Here is a 22,010-nt window from a genome sequence, read left to right as displayed (position 1 = left end):
AATAATAAATAATAAATAATAAATAATAAATAATAAATAATAAATAATAAATAATAAATAATAAATAATAAATAATAAATAATAAATAATAAATAATAAATAATAAATAATAAATAATAAATAATAAATAATAAATAATAAATAATAAATAATAAATAATAAATAATAAATAATAAATAATAAATAATAAATAATAAATAATAAATAATAAATAATAAATAATAAATAATAAATAATAAATAATAAATAATAAATAATAAATAATAAATAATAAATAATAAATAATAAATAATAAATAATAAATAATAAATAATAAATAATAAATAATAAATAATAAATAATAAATAATAAATAATAAATAATAAATAATAAATAATAAATAATAAATAATAAATAATAAATAATAAATAATAAATAATAAATAATAAATAATAAATAATAAATAATAAATAATAAATAATAAATAATAAATAATAAATAATAAATAATAAATAATAAATAATAAATAATAAATAATAAATAATAAATAATAAATAATAAATAATAAATAATAAATAATAAATAATAAATAATAAATAATAAATAATAAATAATAAATAATAAATAATAAATAATAAATAATAAATAATAAATAATAAATAATAAATAATAAATAATAAATAATAAATAATAAATAATAAATAATAAATAATAAATAATAAATAATAAATAATAAATAATAAATAATAAATAATAAATAATAAATAATAAATAATAAATAATAAATAATAAATAATAAATAATAAATAATAAATAATAAATAATAAATAATAAATAATAAATAATAAATAATAAATAATAAATAATAAATAATAAATAATAAATAATAAATAATAAATAATAAATAATAAATAATAAATAATAAATAATAAATAATAAATAATAAATAATAAATAATAAATAATAAATAATAAATAATAAATAATAAATAATAAATAATAAATAATAAATAATAAATAATAAATAATAAATAATAAATAATAAATAATAAATAATAAATAATAAATAATAAATAATAAATAATAAATAATAAATAATAAATAATAAATAATAAATAATAAATAATAAATAATAAATAATAAATAATAAATAATAAATAATAAATAATAAATAATAAATAATAAATAATAAATAATAAATAATAAATAATAAATAATAAATAATAAATAATAAATAATAAATAATAAATAATAAATAATAAATAATAAATAATAAATAATAAATAATAAATAATAAATAATAAATAATAAATAATAAATAATAAATAATAAATAATAAATAATAAATAATAAATAATAAATAATAAATAATAAATAATAAATAATAAATAATAAATAATAAATAATAAATAATAAATAATAAATAATAAATAATAAATAATAAATAATAAATAATAAATAATAAATAATAAATAATAAATAATAAATAATAAATAATAAATAATAAATAATAAATAATAAATAATAAATAATAAATAATAAATAATAAATAATAAATAATAAATAATAAATAATAAATAATAAATAATAAATAATAAATAATAAATAATAAATAATAAATAATAAATAATAAATAATAAATAATAAATAATAAATAATAAATAATAAATAATAAATAATAAATAATAAATAATAAATAATAAATAATAAATAATAAATAATAAATAATAAATAATAAATAATAAATAATAAATAATAAATAATAAATAATAAATAATAAATAATAAATAATAAATAATAAATAATAAATAATAAATAATAAATAATAAATAATAAATAATAAATAATAAATAATAAATAATAAATAATAAATAATAAATAATAAATAATAAATAATAAATAATAAATAATAAATAATAAATAATAAATAATAAATAATAAATAATAAATAATAATACCAAATATGGTACCCTTTGTATTACGCGAACACGTAGAGCTAGAACACTGAAATTTGGAATGAAGGTCACTGATGGAGAGTTAGAAAGATGTACCGAAGCGTTTTTGGAAATTCGAACTACAAGGGTACGAAAGGTACTAAATGGCACTAAATTTAGTACAATTTGGATTTGTGTGAACGAATAGAGCTGGAATCCTGAAATTTGGAATGGGAGTCACTAATGGAGAGTAACAAAGAAAGGTTTTTGGAAATTCTACCAATTAGTACGAAAAGTACTAAATGGTACTAAATTTAGTACAATTTGCATTTGAGTGAACGGATAGAGCTGGAATCCTGAAATTTGGAATGAGGGTCACTGATGAAGAGTAACGATTAAAGGTTTTTGGAAATTCGAACTATAAGGGTACGAAAAGTACTAAGTGGTACTAAATTTAGTACAATTTGGACTTCGGTGAACTGATAGAGGTGGAATCCTGAAATTTAAAATGAGAGTCACTGATGAAGAGTAACGATGAAAGGTTTTTGGATATCCGAACTATAAGGATACGAAAAGTACTAAATGGTACTAAATTTAGTACAATTTGGAGTTGGGTGAACGGATAGAGTTGGAATCCTGAAATTTGGAATGGGAGTCACTGATGGAGAGTAACAAAGAAAGGTTTTAGAAAATTCTAACTATAAGCGCACAGAAAGTACCAAAAGTACCAAATGGTACTAAATTTAGTACAATTTCGATTTGGGTGAACGGATAGAGATGGAATCCTGAAATTTAAAATGAGAGTCACTGATGAAGAGTAACAATGAAAGGTTTTTGGAAATTCGAACTATAAGGGTACGAAAAGTACTAAATGGTACTAAATTTAGTACAATTTGGACTTCGGTGAACGGATAGAGATGGAATCCTGAAATTTAAAATGAGAGTCACTTATGAAGAGTAACGATGAAAGGTTTTTGGAAATTCTAACTATAAGGGTACGAAAAGTACTTAATGGTACTAAATTTAGTACAATTTGGATTTCGGTGAACAGATAGAGCCGGGATCCTAAAATTTGGAATGAGGATCACTGATGGAGAGTACCTAAGAAAGGTTTTAGAAAATTCGAACTATAAGCGCACAAAAAGTACCAAAAGTACCAAATGATACTAAATTTAGTACAATTTGGATTTGGGTGAACGGATGGAGATGGAATCCTGAAATTTGAAGTGAGAGTCACTGAATTAAAGGTTTTTGGAAATTCGAACTATAAGGGTACGAAAAGTACTAAATGGTACTAAATTTAGTACAATTTGGATTTGGGTGAACGGATTGAGCTGGAATCCTGAAATCTGGAATGAGGGTCACTGATGGAGAGTACAAAGAAAAGTTTATGGAAATTCGAACTGTAAGTGCACGAAAGTACTAAATTTAGAACAATTTGGATTTGGGTGAACGGATAGAGCTGGAATACTGAAATTTGGAATGAAGGTCACTGATGAAGTGTAACAATGAAAGGTTTTTGGAAAGTCGACCTATTAGTGTACGAAAAGTACTAAATGGTACTGAATTTAGTACAATTTGGATTTGGGTGAACGGACTGACCTGGAATCCTGAAATTTGGAATGAGGGTTACTGATGGAGATTAACAAAATTACTAAATGGTACTAAATTTAGTACAATTTGGATTCGGGTGAACGGATAGAGCTGGAATCCTGAAATTTGGAATGAGGGGTCACTGATGGAGAGTAAAAAAGAAAGGTTTTTGGAAATTCGAGCTATAAGTGTACGAATCGTACTAAATGGTGCTAAATTTAGTACAATTTGGATTTGGGTGAACGGATAGAGCAGGAATCTTGGAATTTGGAATAAGGGTCACTGATGGAGAGTAACAAAGAAAGGTTTTTGGAAATTCGAACTAAAAGTGTACGAAAAGTACTAAAAATAGTACAATTTGGATTTGAATTAACGAATAGAGCTGGAATTTGGAATGAGGGTCACTTATAAAGTGTAAGAAAGATGTACCAAAGGTCGAAAAGTCCTAAATGGTAGTGAGTTTAGTATGATTTGGATTTGGGTGAACGGATAGAACTGGAATCCTGAATTAAGATTACTGTTACTTGGAATTAAGATTACTGTTAGAATGTAGAATTGAGATATGGAGGTAACTTTGGAAAATTATACTAATGTGCACGAAGCAGTACTAAATGGCGCTAAATTCGATACAATTTGTATTTGTGTTAACAGATTACTGTTGGAGTGTAGGATTGCGGTTACTTTAGAAATTCGTACTTATGGAAAAGTGCTAAATGAAACTACAATGGCTATAATTTGGATTTAGGTGAACGGAAAGAACTGAGGTATGAAAGTAGTTTTTGGAAAGTCGTGTACGAAAAGTGGTAAATGGTACAAAATTTCGTACCTTTTGGTATTTGCTATATGGTACAGAATTTTGTACAATTTGTGACTTTGTAAAGGGGTAGAACTGGAATTTTCAAATTTGAAATTCGGTATTGGATTTGAAATTCGGTATTGGATTTGAAATTCGGTATTAGATTAGCAATTGTTGTTTAGTGTGGAGGTAGGGAGGAGGTTTTGAAAATTCGTACTTATTTATACAAAAAGTGCTAAATAGTACTATGATTGGTTTCAGGGGAACATATAAAGCTGGAAAAGTGAATAGAGGTTGGGATATATGTTAAATATAAGGAAGTAAGTTTTGAAACGTTTAATTATATGTACGAAAAGTTTGGTAACATGTTGGTACCCAAACCATTTTGGTATTGTGTAAACAGTTAAAGTGAGAAATACCTACTATAGGGGAACGAAAAGTACTAAATGGTACTAGATTTGGTGTTGGATGTAGGAACAAAGCTTGGATTATATAATTTGGACAAAAAATACGAAATGGAAAAATATTTGTTATCAAGATCACTCTGAAATTTGAGATAAAGTTCGGAATTTGAAAAACTGTACTGAATATTGTTCCATTGATTTTATGTTAACGCGAAGGCGTTTCTAAATAATGTAATGTATGTAGTCAAACGTGAAGTATCTTTTCAAAAAATATTTTTTGTTTTTTGTATGACAATTTGGAAACGTGGTCCAATGCGACAATTTTGTTGACTACAAGGTTTTCACCTGATAATAAGAAGGCCTAAATTGAAATGCACACACCCGCGCACTTTAAGTAAATTTTTTTTAAAGTAGTTTTTTTCTAACCTTTTATGTCACAAGTTCTGAATTTCGGTTGGAAAATGTGCATAAAATCTTCAAAATACTCCAAATCTTCAAAATATCTCTTCTAATAAAAGTGGATTGAAGTAGACATTTTTTAGGCTTTTATATCCTCTGAGTATTCAAGGTCCAAATGTAAAGAAAATTGGACAGTATAGATTTGTTCTATTTTTAAAACACACTATAAAGAGGTGTACCGTTATATGGGGGTATATTCCGAAAATTTTACGAACCTATTCTGGTTCTTGGCGAAACTGCTGAACCTACAACCGTGAATTGTGAATGTGCGCTATTGTTGTTGTGAAGGGGTGAGATAAAGTTTAGTGTTTGGAAATTCGTATTGGGAGGGAATGCTGTGTTAGTGAAGGAGTAAAACCAGAAGTCAAGTCTGAAATTTGCAATATGAGTCGCTGTTGGTGTATATCTGTGATATGAGGTCGTAGTTTTGGAAATCCGAAATAAAAAATATGGTAGCTGTGCGATACGGCAGATATGTTTTTTTTTTAATTAAAGGAATTAAATCAATTAAATGATGGTATTAAAAATGGGTTTTAGTACAACGTCAGTCAATCGTCAGTGTTCACCACTTCCATATTAAATATTGTTCATATATATTTTATGCCCTTTCCGCATACGAAGTAGCGGGCATTTGCTAGTAAACAATATTTAATACAACAAAAGTATATTCCATAATATAAATAACGATAAATTTTACAAAAACAAAAAAATGATACTTACAAAAGTATACATACGCCCCAAGAAAATATGAGTATAATCGTACAATTTATGGAATTAGCAGCAAAATTTATACATTTTATTGTTTTGGCGAATGTGTCTGGGTGTCCGAGATATATTTTAGAGAGAAAAAAAAAATAATTTTTGGGTGTTAAGTGCCGTTATTTAATGCCAAACTTCTTGTATAGCTCTTTAAACGGACCCTTGCTGATTTCTTTCCGTTTTCGGTATTTGAGTATACAAAAGCCACAATATTAGTGTCAGATTATAGATTTTGAGATCCTAGAAAGCTTTTTAGTTGACCTTGTGCATAACACACCTTCCTGGGTGTCGATAAATTCACATTTTTCCTAGGATATCTCAGGAAGTTAATAGTTTCCTCGGAATTCTTGGCTCAAATTACCTTGAATTGTGTTTTAATATGGTGTTATATAATCCTTGGACACCAATTGAATCAGAAATGTGAAATATTCTGTTAAAAACCTGCTCCCAAAGCATCAAAATATAATCACTACCAAAAAGCATGAAATTTACACTGTGAACAACGTATTTTTCGTATTGTAACCATTACCGTCAATATAGGGTCGGAAAGTATCGGATAATTGTACATTTCTGATTCAATTGGTGTCCAAGGATTATATAACGCCATATTAAAACACAATTTAAGGTCTTATGTATGTAATTTGCGCCAAGAATTCGGAGTAATCTATTAACTTCCTGAGATATCCCAGGAAAAATGTGAATTTATCGACACCCAGGAAGGTGTGTTATGCACAAGGTCAACTAAAAAGCTTTCTAGGATCTCAAAATCTATAATCTGACACTAATTTTGTGGCTTTTGTATACTCAAATACCTAAAACGGAAAGAAATCAGCAAGGGTCCGCTTTAACGAGCTATACAAGAAGTTTGGCATTAAATAACGGCACTTAACACCCAAAAATTATTTTTTTTTCTCTCTAAAATATATCTCGGACACCCAGACACATTCGCCAAAACAATAAAATGTATAAATTTTGCTGCTAATTCCATAAATTGTACGATTATACTCATATTTTCTTGGGGCGTATGTATACTTTTGTAAGTATCATTTTTTGTTTTTGTAAAATTTACCGTTATTTATATTATGGAATATACTTTTGTTGTACTAAATATTGTTTATTAGTGAGACGAAATAAACCTGTGTACTTGGAATTTCATAAATATCATTACTTTTTCTAAAACCCGAGATTTATGGGGCGTACGTATACTTATGTAAGACTGTGTAGACTACCGAGTAAGTAAATTATCTATTGAACGTAAATATTGTCTATTTTCTATCTATCGTGCTAATTCTCCACTTTAAATTTCTTTTAACATTAAACCACAGTAAGATAGGGTCATTTAGAAGATATTTGGTAGTGAAAAGAGAAAGATAATAAGGAGAATATAACAAAATCATAATAAAGGTGGTTATCATGATAGTAAAGGCCTGGGTACATAAGCTGCTTCGCCTGATTGACTCGCTTTCCTGTTTCATTTCTGACAATAAAAATAAAAGAATAAAGGAGGCCGAGGCAGCTTATGTACTCAGGGCTTATGATCTAGTGTAACTGACATTTAGGTATGCCAATTTTGGCCCATAGTGTGTTTATTTATCTTCGTATTGTGTCCCAAGAAAAAATCATTTGAATGAAATCTAAGATTTAACTAAAAACAATATATATCTATAAATGATATACATAATTACGTTTTAGTTAATCCCTTTTAAAGTTATTCAAAAGCCTTCTAGTTCATTCTGAAACATACTTTTCTTTCAAAGTTTTAGAATATAAGAAAAGATAATAGGATGGTAGCGAAGAAAAAAAAAACAATATGTTGTTAAGTGGACCCATTATAAAAGTTCTCCATATAAAAAAATAGCATTTTCTTAAAAAAAAAATAAAACATTTTAATATCTTCCTTACTCCCAGTGTATCATACAAAAAATAACCTGTTATATATTTAACGTTCAAAGAAATTCAAATATATATAGAAAAACAAACAGAATAAAACGAACACAATACACTAAACCCCTGTGAATCATCTCTACATACAAAAAACCCTACGGATAAGACAAAATCACAAAAAGACAATTAACGATGATCATATACTCAACAAAACACCACTTAAACATATACAAAATATTACATTTGTAATAAAACAAAAAATAATAACGAAAATAGTTAAGCACATTCTGTGAAACAACAACAACAAGAAAACGAAAGAAACCTTACCTGCATTTCATTGAATTCCTAAAAGAAAACAAAAAACCGAGGCACAACCTTAAAAATCTCTAAAAGAAACATAAACGAATTAACAAATAAACTCCCATTAGATGCAAACCAGCAACAACAATAACAATTCAATACATCTGTATTCTCTTCATTATTACATATTCACATTTAAATAAAAGAAGAAAAAAATAAACGACATCATTAATGAATGTAATCAACTTAAAATTTTGTTTTATTTTTGTGGATAGGATCCATGGAACATCTGTAACAAGGTAGTAGTACGTTTATACATGGTATAAGTAAAGAGGTAGATCTAGATGAAAACAAATTATAGAACCCTGGTTTTTCCCGAATTCCTAAAACGTCAAAATTTGGTCTGTTCCTTTACTTTTGAAAATGGTAAACCCGGCAAAAGTAGTAGAAGTTGTAAACTGCTCCCATATAAATGGTATGGTGTCCGAAGTAAAGGAACGCTTTTCTAGTAAAAAGTGGTACAACTTGAAGATTCTTGCACGTAAAGGAACAGAGCTATTACTAAACACAAAAGCAACAAGTGGGGTTTGTTTACAACACATTATTTTGAGCATTTTATAAAAAACGCAAAAAATTAATGAAGTGTCAAGGATTCTCCACATAATCGAGTTGTGGATATCATTAAATGTCTATTCCAATGCAAAACTGAAGAAAATTGTTTGACATATTATTTAAACAGTACACACAAGGCACATTTATATAAGGTAGAAGTGACAATCAGCTGTATTTTTACTTTTTTTCGTAAATTTTGGTTTTCAAAATATAATAGGGTCTACTCATGAAATTTATAGCTTCGAAATTTGCTACCATAAAATACTTCTTTTCATCGTAAACGTGTAATAACAATGACCTACGACTGTTCTGTATGCTTTATATTTACATTTTGATTCAAATTTGTTCTATTTTAGAGGATTTTCAGAATGTATTTATGTTTTTCCTGAGAAAATTTTTAGAAGGACCCATGACACAATTACACAGGTAGTGGCATGTTATGTCAAAATTTTCTTTATGTTGTTGGGGAAATTACAACAAAAAGAATTTTTTTATAAAGAAATTTGACATTGAATATTCAAACAGCTACCATTAATCAATATTTTCTTTGACATTAAATTTTTAATAACAACAATGTTATTTTTGTAAATTTGTTAATTGTTGTAACAAAAATTTGTTAGGCAGTTATTAATTAACACATTATAACAAAAATCATTAAAAAATGCACAATTTTTCTTTTAAATTGTTGTTTTTTAATTTTGTGTTTTTTATTACAGCAACTTTTTTGACAGCTCACAGTACATCAGCTGGGCTTATATAAATAATCCTACCCACACACATACACAGATTAGGTCTGTTCCATAACTTCACAAGTAAAAACTATTTGCAAGTTCTTGCAACTACTTCTCATGTCTAGTTTATTGAACAAGTTTGTTATCGAACAGCATTTTTTAAAAGTTTGTACACATTTGTATTTTTGTGTTACCGAACAGACCTATTGTGTATACTGTTTGAAGTTTTAGGACACTCGAAAGAAAAATTTAAACAGAAAGCTTTAAGCTGAAAGCACATCCAACGTTTAATTAAAGTTTTGTCATTTCTGGTAGAATTTAATAAACCCACTGTGTTTCAAATGTCATGTCCAATGGTTATATGTCAAATAAATCCTTACAAAGAAGATTAACCATGCAAAAAAAAATTCTAAAGGCATGGGTGCATAAGCAGCTTCACCAGCTTGCCTTGCTTTCCTGCTTCATTTCTGACATAATAAAAATAAAAGAATAAAGAAGGCCGAGCAAATTTCAAACTGGGTTGATCTTTTCTTTTTTATTCTTTTATCAGAAGCAAGCATGGGAGGCAGCTTATGTACCTAGGACTTAATGTATACGGCGTTTAGGTTAGAGGCGCGTTATTCGTCAAATATTGCATTTACACAACGGAATTGACATTTGAAATCCAGCTGGAACTCCTCGGCCAACTGAAAAGGCTTGTCCCGGATAAGCATAGTGGGGACATACTCCCGGAGGAATTGCTACATAATCTAAAGGGCTGAGTACATAAGCTGCCTTGCCTGCTTACTTCTGATAAAAGAATTAGTCCCAATTTACATTAGGCGAGTTTACTTGCGGCAATTGTCAGTTTGTGGGTGAGAGAGGGTATTGAGAGGCAAAGGGTTACCATATACCTCAACTCTCTCTCCATCAAACTGACAATTGCCGCAAGTAAACTCGCCTAATGTAAATTGGGACTAAAAAAGAAAAGGGCAACCCATACCCAGCATTTAAGGCCTGGGTACATAAGCTGCCTTGCCTGATTGCCTTGAACGGTATTGCCCTTTTCTTTTTTATTCTTTTATCATAAGCAAGCAAGGCAACCAGGCGAGGCAGCTTATGTACGTAGGCCTTAATACCCTAGACAGACGGCAGTGTTAAACTGGGTACACATAGTCAGTTTTGAATGACAGCTTTGTTGTTACTTGCTAGTGTGGCCGTTCATTTTTGTTATTCATCATGCAACCACAAAATATTTTGTGGTTGCTGGACGGTTGGACAGTTATCGATAATTGCAAAAAATCGTCATTCAAAACTGACAATTGTACTGTACTTTAATTTGCATTAACTGCTTTAATTCAAATTAATTCGTGCATTATTCACATTCTTAATGCACAAAATCAAAGGGAATTTCAACTGAATTTAGGTATTTCAATATGGCAATGCTGTAAAAGAGAGTCCATATTCATGTAGAAGAGAGAGCATATTCATGTTCTGAGATACAATTTACATTGCAAACAACAACAAACCAGTTGTTTTCCAGCAAACAGCTGTTTCGAAAATACAGAAACTGTCTGATGATGAGCTGCATACCACGGTGATTCTGGCCAAGTCTACTCAGGAAGATTGCTGTGGCTCTAACGAAGGGAGTATGGACCTTGATGCCCAACCGAAGGCAAGTCAGAATCCGACTGGTCCTGTGTCGGCACATGCCGACAAACCTTCTGATGAATCAGCTCGTCTCGAAAGAGAAACATAACAAAATTAAAACATATGATCATCATCGCCTTAACAGGTAAGCATAAAACAACTGAAGGTTCATTCATTTTTTAAGGAAAATTTGAATTTTTCGGTTGTAGATTGAAGGCACACGCGTACAGAAGGAGTTCATCGGTTGGACAAGCCAATTTGATAGGTATGGCACAAGAGTAATGTTTTATGAAAACGAACTGACAATGTTGCAAAATTTTACTGATCGCTACCAATATCATAATTTCATCCCGGCGAACGGTATATTCGTAATTATTGTAAATATAGCCTTTTTAACAAAATAGGGTATAGGAGAAGTATACCGCCCCTACCCAACTAAATATGTAGCCTATTCTCACAGGGGGGCATCGCTGTACATTCCCTGACAATTTCAGGAAAATTAGTTCAGTAGTTTTTGTAGAAAAGATAAAAATTGAAAATTTAAAAAAGTGGGCGTGGTCAAATCTTCTTTGCATAAAAACCTAAGTCGGGTTATAGCAAACATTTCAAAAAAATCCAAATCAAAAATCTAAATCGATCCAGCCGTTCTCAGCTGATGCCATTACCAACGAACGACATTTGATTATTTATATAGATTGTCAATATACAATTTCCAAAAACAAATAATAATGTTTGTGAAGGAACAAAGAAAAATTTGAAATTAAGGGGTCGATTATGGATGGCAACTCAACTGAAGTGGTCGTTGTGTGGAAGATTTAAGCGCTTTGCATGGTTGCCAATAGCCCAATGACTGGTTAACACTGCAACAAGTCTTGCCAGGTTCCGTCGATTTTGGCTGATTAGCAACATTGTGCGTTTGACGTTGTATTGAGGTCATGTAGGTTTTATTGGTAACTTTCTTAGGGTTGGTAATGTTACGGAATTAGATTTAACTAATCTCCGTGTAGACGTTGTTTTATTCCCCAGTACGATTTGTACCAAATAAAACAGGGTTCTTTTTAGATTACGTTTCTACAATGCTTTATTTACTTTATTACACTTATTTGGAACCGACTTTAATTACTTAGCACACAGCTAGTCTCTAGTTAGCACGCAGCTATTCTTTAACCGATCTGTTCAGTTCAACGCTTAAAACACAACTCACTCGTCATTGCCAGTTCCCCTGTATTTATATGCCAAAGTCTCCCTGTTAGAGAGTCCTCTAGAAAATGTCTGGCAACTCCTCGAATATGTACTACGAACACACAGACGCACATTCGCACTAAGCGAACAACCAGACTCACATACATGGGGGATGATCAATGACGTAATTACAACAACAAATAAATGCAAGAATAGAAGTAACAAACTAAACGATAATTACATGATTTTGGCAAAACAAACAAAAGAACATTAACAAAAGGTAATGTAACGACTAGAATGATGAAGAGAGTTCTACATGGTAGTTGTCGTTGCTTAAATAAAATAACTGCGTAATAAAACGTTACGTTACAATTCAAATTTTTAAATTAACGGAAATTAAACTAAATTAACTTAAACCTATCAGTTACATTCGTAACAGTAATTTGGTAACTTCGTTTTTGTTCTGGTAACTTTCTTAATAAACACTAAGAAAAAACATAAAACCACTGCATAAATGTGCACCAAATTGTTCAACAGCGTGATAATGTTATACCAAATGTAAGCTTTTTTTGCAGCCCGCCCCAAAAAATACCGGACTTTTTGCTCGCACCCTTTGAGTACTCCCAGTCGCAAGTACTTTTCACTCGGGAAGCTCTGTATCGAAGCTCTGTAGATTTTAGATATTACAAGCTGTATCTTCATTTCAACAGACAGCGATGTCGGTTATTTCGACTTACGAGAAAAACGCGTTTTAAGTTGGCGGTTGAAATTTGACTTTCCAACTTAAAAAGATTATTACATAAAAATAAAATAACTACTTGGATCATATTTTGCAAACAGCTAGCCAGATATCTGTGCAAGATCAAACATGATTTGAAGTGTTTTAGTGCTTCACAAGCTCAAAAACATTTTTGTTGAATTTTGCCAAACCCGTAGTAAACGAGTTGTAACTCGTTGAGTTTTAGAGATGTGAGCATGAAAGTAGAAGTCTTAGAAAAATATAAATTCCCAACTCAGAAAAGGCATTTTTTGAGTTATGCCACTCTTTGAGTAAATGAGCGATGTATACTTATAAGGTTTCGGATGAATATTTCGGTATGTTACAAACTATTGACAAATTTAATTACACTCTCCATATTATGGTGGTTAATTTGAGCTTTGTTCCTTTACTTTTTTAATGGTAAAAGTGGTAAAAGAGAAAAAAAGAGAAAAGTGTCAAAATTGCTCTCATGAACATTTTTACCAGAAAAGTAAGTCCCGGTCCACACTAGCGTGAATTTCATTAATAAATTTCATGAAATTAGGCGTTCTTAAATCGAGTTCCCCGCTACAGCAATTTTATGATTTTACTCTACTATGGAAGTCGATCTAGAGACGCATAATTTCATGCAATTTTTTCAATGAAATCACTGTAGTTTGGACCGAGACTAAAGGAACGGAAAAATTTTAGTTCTAGTAGCAAAGTCAAAAGGAAACATAAAAATCCTTTTTCTTCTTTTATTTCACAGTTTTTAATTTAGTTTTGTCAGCGTTCGACTTTTTCTTCTATTTTTCGTCCATTTTTTTTCCTTCATTGTGAAATAATCGTAAAACAAAAGTCGAAAAATCAGCCCTGCCATTTTTTACCTGCAGAAATTTGTCTGGTAGCCTGTGGTAGAAGAGAAAGGTATATGTGCTCTTCTCTCACTCTCTTAAAAATTGCTGCCAGTTTTACCACTTTTTGGGGTTAAGGAACGCTTTGCAGGTTAAAAATGGTAAACTCAGGTAAGTAAAGGAACACAGCTTTGGTATCGTTTTGGTAACATTTTCGGAAATTTTTGGTAGACATTTTTTTACTCGGTGGCAACCGTGGTTGCATTACGTTACGTTGGCTACTATTCGACTAACCAACTGCACACAGGCCCTTGATATAGTGTTGCCAGACAATGAACTGTTCACAAAGCATGTTTTTTGCTATATTTAAAGAAAATGCATTTAAATAAATACAATTTTTGACCAAAAAGATAGCATGATCCTGTGGTAGTAATCTATCCTCACATAAAATGACATATATGGTAATTTTTTTGTTGTAAATTTGAATATATGAGCTCTTCTAACGAGCCCCTGTGGCAACATCAACTTTCAGTATCATTTGTTTTGATTCAGGCATGTGTATGTGTTAGTTAGCGTATCTGTGAGATTAGGAATTTTTCATGTGAAGCGACGAAATAACAACAAATTTCTCCTAATAATGATGGTGTAAAAACATATCAAAATTTGTGTTGCGATAAGACGACAACTGGGAAACATAATCGCCAGCCAGCAATAATGCTGAATAAATTTGCGCTCATACGAAATGAGTGCCAACAAAATATGTATGTTGTATTGTTGTTGTCGACACTAGTGCTGACGGGAATCTCACTGTACAATGCCTTTTACAAATCGCATCGGCTACATGGCGAGGACAACTTTAATCGCATATCATTGGACTTAAATGATATTGGAGAGATACGTCTTACCGAGTCCATTGATCGTACAAGACCGCGTCGTGATAACTGTACAATATGGACATGTATGGATCCATATCGCTGTGGACATGATCACATAACTGTGTATGTGTACCCATTGCAGGAATATGTGGATGCAAATAGTGGTGTGGAGGCAGCACCATTGACACAAGAGTTTTATCAGATATTGGAGACGATTGTAAAGAGCCCATACTATACCACTAATCCCAATGAGGCTTGTCTCTTTGTGCCCAGCATAGATTTGATTAATCAAAATAACATTAATTTGGATTTGGTTAATCGGGCCTTGGCTTCGCTGAACTACTGGGATGATGGAAGAAATCATTTGCTGTTTAACATGTTGCCCGGAGTGTATCCCACCTTTAATACGGTGCTTGATGTTAATACCGACCATGCCATGATTGCTGGTGGTGGTTTTGATGCATGGTCTTATCGTCATGGTTTTGATATTTCCATACCGGTATGGAGTCCATTGCTGCGTAAACATCCCATGGTAACTTCATATAGTGGTGGTTCCGCAGATTATTTGTTGCTTGTGGCCCAATTGAATATATTACCCAAAATGATGTGGATATTACAGGGTTTGGCTGAGGAGAATCCCAAGGATATTTTGCTGCTGCAGCAATGTAATAGCAAGCCATCACGCAAGACAAGATGCCTAACTGGGGACAGTGGCCATGAAATTTCCTATCCCAGTGTTTTGTTAAAGGGAACATTTTGCCTTTTGGGGCCTAGTTTGCGTCTTGGCAATCCTGATCTCTTGGAAATATTGGCATTCAACTGTATACCCGTTATAGCTGTGGATAGTTATATATTACCATTTGAGGATGTTATTGACTGGTCACTGGCATCGGTGAGAATACGTGAAGCAGATATCCACTTGGTGGTAGACACCTTGAAAAGCATATCGGCAGAAAAAACGGAGGAAATGAAGCAGCAAGGCAGAAGATTGTATGAAAACTATTTCAATAGTGTGCGGACATTGACTTTAACTACCTTGGAATATATCCAGTGCCGCATGTTTCCTCATACCGAGCGTAATAAGAAACATTGGAACTTTGTGGATAGTTCAAATGGTGTGGCCTTGAATCCTTTGTTCTTGTCCAGGGTGGTTAGTCGTTCGGATGGTTTCACCGCTGTCATATTGACCTATGATCGTGTTGAAAGTTTGTTTTTGCTGATTGAAAAGTTATCGGTGGTGCCGTCGCTGCATGCCATATTGGTGGTGTGGAATAATCAACAAAAAGCTCCTCCTTTATGTAAGTAATAATTCAATGATTAAAAAGCGTTAAAGACCAAAACTCAGTCAGATCTTCGGTTTACGGAAACAAATAATAGAGAAGAGCGAAGGCGGAATTCCAAACATGCTCTGATATTCCATTATAATTTGACATTCGGAAAGCCCTTCGCTTTCTGGGTTTTGGCCTTTATTACGGGTAGCCTTTGTGGTCCCAATTCTCTTCAAAAAATGGGCACGAAGATTTTGAGAGTGCCTTGAACTAACCTCCTTCCAAAACACAAACGTTATTTTTTTCTTTCTTTACAGTATCAAGCTTCCCTGCCATATCACGACCCATTAAAGTAATACAAACAGCAAACAATCGCCTTTCAAATCGTTTCTATCCCTATAAGGATATAGAAACTGAGGCCATCCTGACCATTGATGATGATATTAACATGTTGACAGAGGACGAGGTGGAATTTGGGTAATTATAATACTTACACTTTCCCGTCTACACTGATGACAATTAATCTCCACGTATTTGTTTTTCTTTACAGCTACGAAGTGTGGCGTGAATTTCCCGATCGCATTGTTGGCTTTCCCAGTCGTTTACATGTTTGGGAAAACATGACCTCACATTGGCGTTATGAATCGGAATGGACAAATCAAATATCAATGGTCCTAACGGGAGCGGCATTCCATCACAAGTACTGGAGTCACATGTACACCTATCGTATGCCTGAAGTCATTAAAGACATCGTTGATGGCCGAATGAATTGCGAAGATATTGCAATGAATTTTTTGGTGGCAAATGTCACGAATAAACCTCCCATAAAAGTGACACCACGCAAGAAATTCAAATGTCCCGAATGTGCCAACAATGAAATGCTTTCGGCCGATTTAAATCATATGCGTGAACGTTCACGTTGTATCGATGAATTTACGCACATTTATGGTCGTATGCCATTGAGGACGGTAGAATTTAGGGCTGATCCCGTCTTGTTTAAAGATAATTTCCCTGAAAAGTTGAAACGTTTTAGTGACATGGGAACACTTTAAAGAGAAAAAGGGAGAGAGTAGAAATTCGAAATTCAAGAGATAGCCAAAGATGCGAATAATTTAGCAGCAGGAAAAGAAAATAGTTTTAAGCTTAATAAGTCAGTAGCATTTAGATGTTTTAGTTTTAAGTAGACGATAATCATGATTGCACAACATAATCGAATAAAATTCATTCCTTTGGACTTAATACTCAATAAAAATGTTACTTAGTTATCTTGGATTAACGTATGTTTACATTATACCCCGTTCGCACATAAACGAATTTAATAAACACACTGGGTTTCAAGTGTCAATTCCATACCGCAACCGTCAATAAAGCGTCAAAGAGGGTTAACCCGGCAAAATGCTTTAATGCATAGCATGTTTTCACTGGAACAGTACGGTTTACACTTTATTGTATTTAGCAAATCCAGTGGATTTAAGTAGTCAATTTCATACAATATACATATGTCAAATAAATCGAGATAATGCTCTTAATCGTAGTATAAATGTATAGTCTAAAAGGCGTTTTACAGATTTAGTTAATCCAGTGTGTTTCAATAGTCAAATTCGTTGCGGACCGTTGGTTTTTGGCCGGCCAAATAAATCTTTGGAAATCATGGGGATCTCAAGGCCTCCTATGTGGTCTTGTCATGAAAGACCTCAAGGTCTTTCTATGGAATACTTCAATGTCTTCTCATCGAAGATCGCAAAATTGTCTCATGAAAGACCTCAAGGCTTTTACATTGAAGACCTCAAGGTATTCTCATGGTAGACCTTAAAGTCTTCTTATTGAAGAACTTAGGAAGACATCGAAAAAATATCTTGGACATAAATAGAATACTCTACCAGCTGGCGGAAAAATCTGAAATTTTTACCACAGTTGATCTTTACATATCTCGGGAAGTCCATACTTCGGGAAGTATGGACTTCCCGAGATATGGGCCCTGAAGTTCCGAAAATTCCCTTGTTGAAGTAAGAAAAAAATTTAAATTAAAAAAAATGTTGTTTTCGTGCCCTAAATTGGCTCCTGTCCATAGGAGAAATACTTAAATTCCCTGCCGAAGGCCGGCTGCTTAGAAAAAACTTACAATTTAAAAACTAATTTCAGATTTTTTCCGTCAGCTGGTAGAGTATTCAATTTGTTCCATATCTTGGTGTCTTCCATGAAAAGACTTTGGAGACTCATGAGAAAATCTTAAGGACTTTAATGACCTTGAGATCTTCCATGAGAAGACCGTGATAACTTAGGGTCTTCCATGGCTCGGGGTCTTCAATTAAAAAGTTTCAATTCTATGGGAATAACGTGAGGTCCTCTATGTGAAAACCTTAAGGTCTTCTATGAGAAACCTTGAGATCTTCCTTGAGAAGAAGTTAGGTCTTTCTTGAGATGACCTCAAGGTTTTCCTTGAGAATGTCTGAGGTCTTTTTTAAGAAGGCCTTGAGGTCTTTTTTAAGAAAGCCTTGGGGTCTTTTATGAGAAGATCTTGAACACTTCTATGAGAACACCTTAAAGTCTTCTATGAGAAGACCTTGAGGTCTTCTTAAAAGCCATTGAAGCCTTCCACGAAGGAACTTGAGGTCAGCTTGGGATATCTCGAAGCATTGAATGAAAAGACCATGAAATCTTTTAAAGGAGATATTTAGGTCTTCTTGAAGACCTTCGTAAAAAATTCACATTTATACTTACCACCATTTTTTGTCAGCAACAAAAGACGATTTTCCAAATTTTGTTTCGCTGACCATTCATAAACATGTTTCTTGCATTGCGCATCACTATCGAATACGGTGCGATATTGACGTCCGCTATCAATGACATATAACAAATCATCAAAGCACATCAAAGCTTCAGCAATATCTGTACTCAGAATGATTTTAATTTGTATCGCACCACTTTCACGCATTGCATCCAAATGGGTCTTTTCCGTTTGATTGTGTAGCATATAGATGACAATTTGTTGAGGAAGGTTACCCAATAGTTTTTCTTTCAATATTGCATAGTTCAGTTGTATGAGATGTTGATAAGAGGGTAGAATGACAATAATTTTCCCACCAAAAACCTAGGCTCCTCTACCCACCCCTTATCCATATATCATTTTTCGTTGTCACCATATGTATTATATCCAAAATCAAATAATGATCAACATAATTTTCCTTGACTTGTGATGGCTTTTCAAAATAGGCAACCTTTATCTGTTCAACACATTCCAAATTACACATTGAGAATGCCACCTTCAAAGCATCCACATCGAGTTTATCCGCTACAAAGGGATCAGCGCCCAATTGTAATAAAATCCGAACATGTTCCACCTTACCCAACATTGAGGCAATGTTGAGAATTGTCCTACCCATTACACTATGACGATGATTTATGTCGGCACACTCCCCTTGTACCATATAGAGGAAAAATTCAAAACATTGATCATGGGCGGTGCGTTCATAGGTCTCCAAACATTTATCCAATTGTGTGAGATTAATTGGCATTTTATTTCCCACTAAGATTGGCAGCGCTCTAAATGCCTTCCTAATCATATTAGACGGCCCCGAATCCGGTAGCAATTTACGTATCTCTTCATAATAGACGACCTCATTTTTGGCCATTTCATGAGGTTGCATTTCAAGACTTATCTCCTCGCCCTCGCCAAAGTATTGGAGAAATTCATAATTACGACTATAGTTCGATAATAGGATGACCTTTAGGTAAGGATGATATTTAAGGGCCACTTTCAGTTCCCGCAATAATAAATCCGAAAAGGCTTCATGCAAATGGGCATCTACAACAACTAGATGCGAAATGTGACGAAAACTATCCATAATTGATTGACCCATAAGAACACGCAGTAAGAAACTCGATGTTGTATAGACAAGATTTGAAGAATCACTTATGCGACTTTGCAGCTGTACCTGATATGCAACTGTTTCACCCACTTTTTCGTGGACATGATCAGCCAACAATTTGCTATTATGTATTGCCACCAGTTGTTCCCTTTCCACACAGATTATTTTGCAATGCCTTTTTTCCTCGCTGCACTTCTCAATGATATACATTGGTATGGCCTTGGATTTGCCAAAAGTGGCACCACCATTCACCACCACAACACGGCTACGTGACAAGGCATTCAGAATTACTTCCTTGTAAGGTTGCATGGGACATTTCATTTGAAAACTCTTCTGACCCGTTTCATTACAACGGGCAATGGATTGCTTCAGGGGACCCAATGAAAAACGATGTGGTGGTACTGTAGGCGAGGTGGCTACATTGCCAGGACTAGTAAAATCACTAGACATTTCAAATTCTTGTTGGCTTCCACAAAAATCTGAACCACAATGGAACATATACATATCCTTCAGGGATTCCGTTGTCACCTTTAGTTGCATTATCTCTGCTGTGTTGTGTGAACATTTATCCTTAAACACAATAACTGATTCCTGGCCATTGTTGTCAATGTGCGGACGCATGCGTAAACGTAAATCTTTGACGATTTGTGAGAAAAATTGTGGATCAATGGAAAATAAATGACCCAAAAACTTCATACAGCATCTTTTCTCACGATTAAAGTTATTCAATTGTTCCGATATATAAAAATGCAAAATTTCACTTGTCACCGACATAATGGGGAATTGAGACGCAATATTTTCTTCAAAACAACAATATTTTAGCAAAATAAAAAAGGAATACACAATGAATGGAAGGCTACGAGAAAAATATACGACGAAATTCAAAGTTTGCAGAATGAGCCGTTATTTGAGCCTGCAAATGACGTAGATAATTTTGGGCGAAGAGTTGCCAGATTTAAGTGACTTAAAATGCAAGGATGAGTGAACACCCCAGCAAGAAATGCATGCAACTTTGTGAAAGACTGAATGAACGGAGGGAAAATGGAAAAATTGCTATTTTATAATAAATGATAGTTCCAGCTGTGGCATATAATTACATCGGGTAGTGAAACAACCTTCGAAAAAATAATAAAAAAAATAAAAAACTAAGTAAATAAATAAAACGTGAATCATTTAAATTGTCAATTCCGTGTGAATACGACTTATTTTTTCACATGTCGATGATCAGACTAGCAAGGTTTCTTGAAACCAATTTCGTTAAAGTTTCTTTTCAAGTTTCGTTATGGGTACTTTACACGACATGTTAGCTCTGTTCCAGAACTAAAAAGTTTTTACAATTTTTACACATTTTACCCGAAAACCCGTACCCGTACACAAAAAAGTTGTAAAATGTTCTCTTCTCATTAAACAAAAATGGCGCTGAATGACGCTCTCCTTTTTACTCGACAAATTTGAGCACGTAAAAAAAGTAACATGGATGCCGGCATCTGATGAAAGAGAATTAAACATTTTACAACTTTTTTGTGTACGAGAACGGGGTTTCGGGTAAAATGTGTAAAAGTCGTAAAAATTGTAAAAACTTTTTAGTTCCGGAACAGAGCTTAAGATTTTTTCGCGTCCTCTTTATTGAACTATTCGCGTTTGTTGTGTTTGTAATACCAATAAAAACAAAACAAACCTAAATAAAATAAAAAAACACAAAATAATTAAATTAAATTAATGTTAATAGTTACATGTTCACTATTTCATTAATGTTTTTATTAAATCTTTTTTAATGCCTGTTTTGTTGATAACATTTATGTCATGTTCACACGAGCGTTTGAAGTACGTTTTGTGGTTTATGGTTGGGCTATAAAAATTCTGTAAAAAATCCACGTTTTGTGGTTTATGGTTGGGCTATAAAAATTCTTTCAAAAGTCCACATTTTGTGGAGTATGTTAAAGTGGTGCCGACACGCCTTTCGGAAAATTTGACAAAACTTTCAGAAATCCGATTACCATTATGTGGGAGCTATAGCAAAACGTGCACTTATATGGCCTTCGAACCGCAATTTTTATTCATTTCAATAGATTTTACTTGAGAGATTTTTAATCCGATATTATCGATAGACAAAACTATCGATATTGCATTTTAAAACATAATCG

At 32.0% G+C, this 22,010-nt stretch overlaps 2 protein-coding genes across 2 annotated transcripts; one reads left to right on the top strand and one right to left on the bottom strand.

Moving 5' to 3' along the window:
- Positions 1-14,391: 14,391 nt before the first annotated feature.
- sotv (exostosin glycosyltransferase sotv) lies at positions 14,392-17,249 on the top strand. The gene is made up of 3 exons (XM_073957313.1): positions 14,392-16,027; positions 16,315-16,474; positions 16,548-17,249. Exons 1-3 carry the CDS (start codon positions 14,569-14,571, stop codon positions 17,047-17,049), a joined length of 2,121 nt encoding a protein of 706 aa, XP_073813414.1. The 5' UTR covers positions 14,392-14,568; the 3' UTR covers positions 17,050-17,249.
- Positions 17,250-18,671: 1,422 nt separating this feature from the next.
- LOC141386837 (benign gonial cell neoplasm protein-like) lies at positions 18,672-20,701 on the bottom strand. Its single transcript, XM_073955745.1, has 2 exons — positions 19,122-20,701; positions 18,672-19,090 (listed from the first exon to the last, which is right to left on the bottom strand). Exons 1-2 carry the CDS (start codon positions 20,638-20,640, stop codon positions 18,672-18,674), a joined length of 1,938 nt encoding a protein of 645 aa, XP_073811846.1. The 5' UTR covers positions 20,641-20,701.
- Positions 20,702-22,010: the final 1,309 nt, after the last annotated feature.

Source organism: Musca autumnalis, unplaced genomic scaffold, assembly GCF_047663935.1.
Source record: "Musca autumnalis isolate F117 unplaced genomic scaffold, ASM4766393v1 scaffold_5, whole genome shotgun sequence".
NCBI lineage: Eukaryota > Metazoa > Arthropoda > Insecta > Diptera > Muscidae > Musca > Musca autumnalis.
Note: the sequence above shows the minus strand (reverse complement) of the source record. Positions and strands in the feature narration are given on the sequence as shown.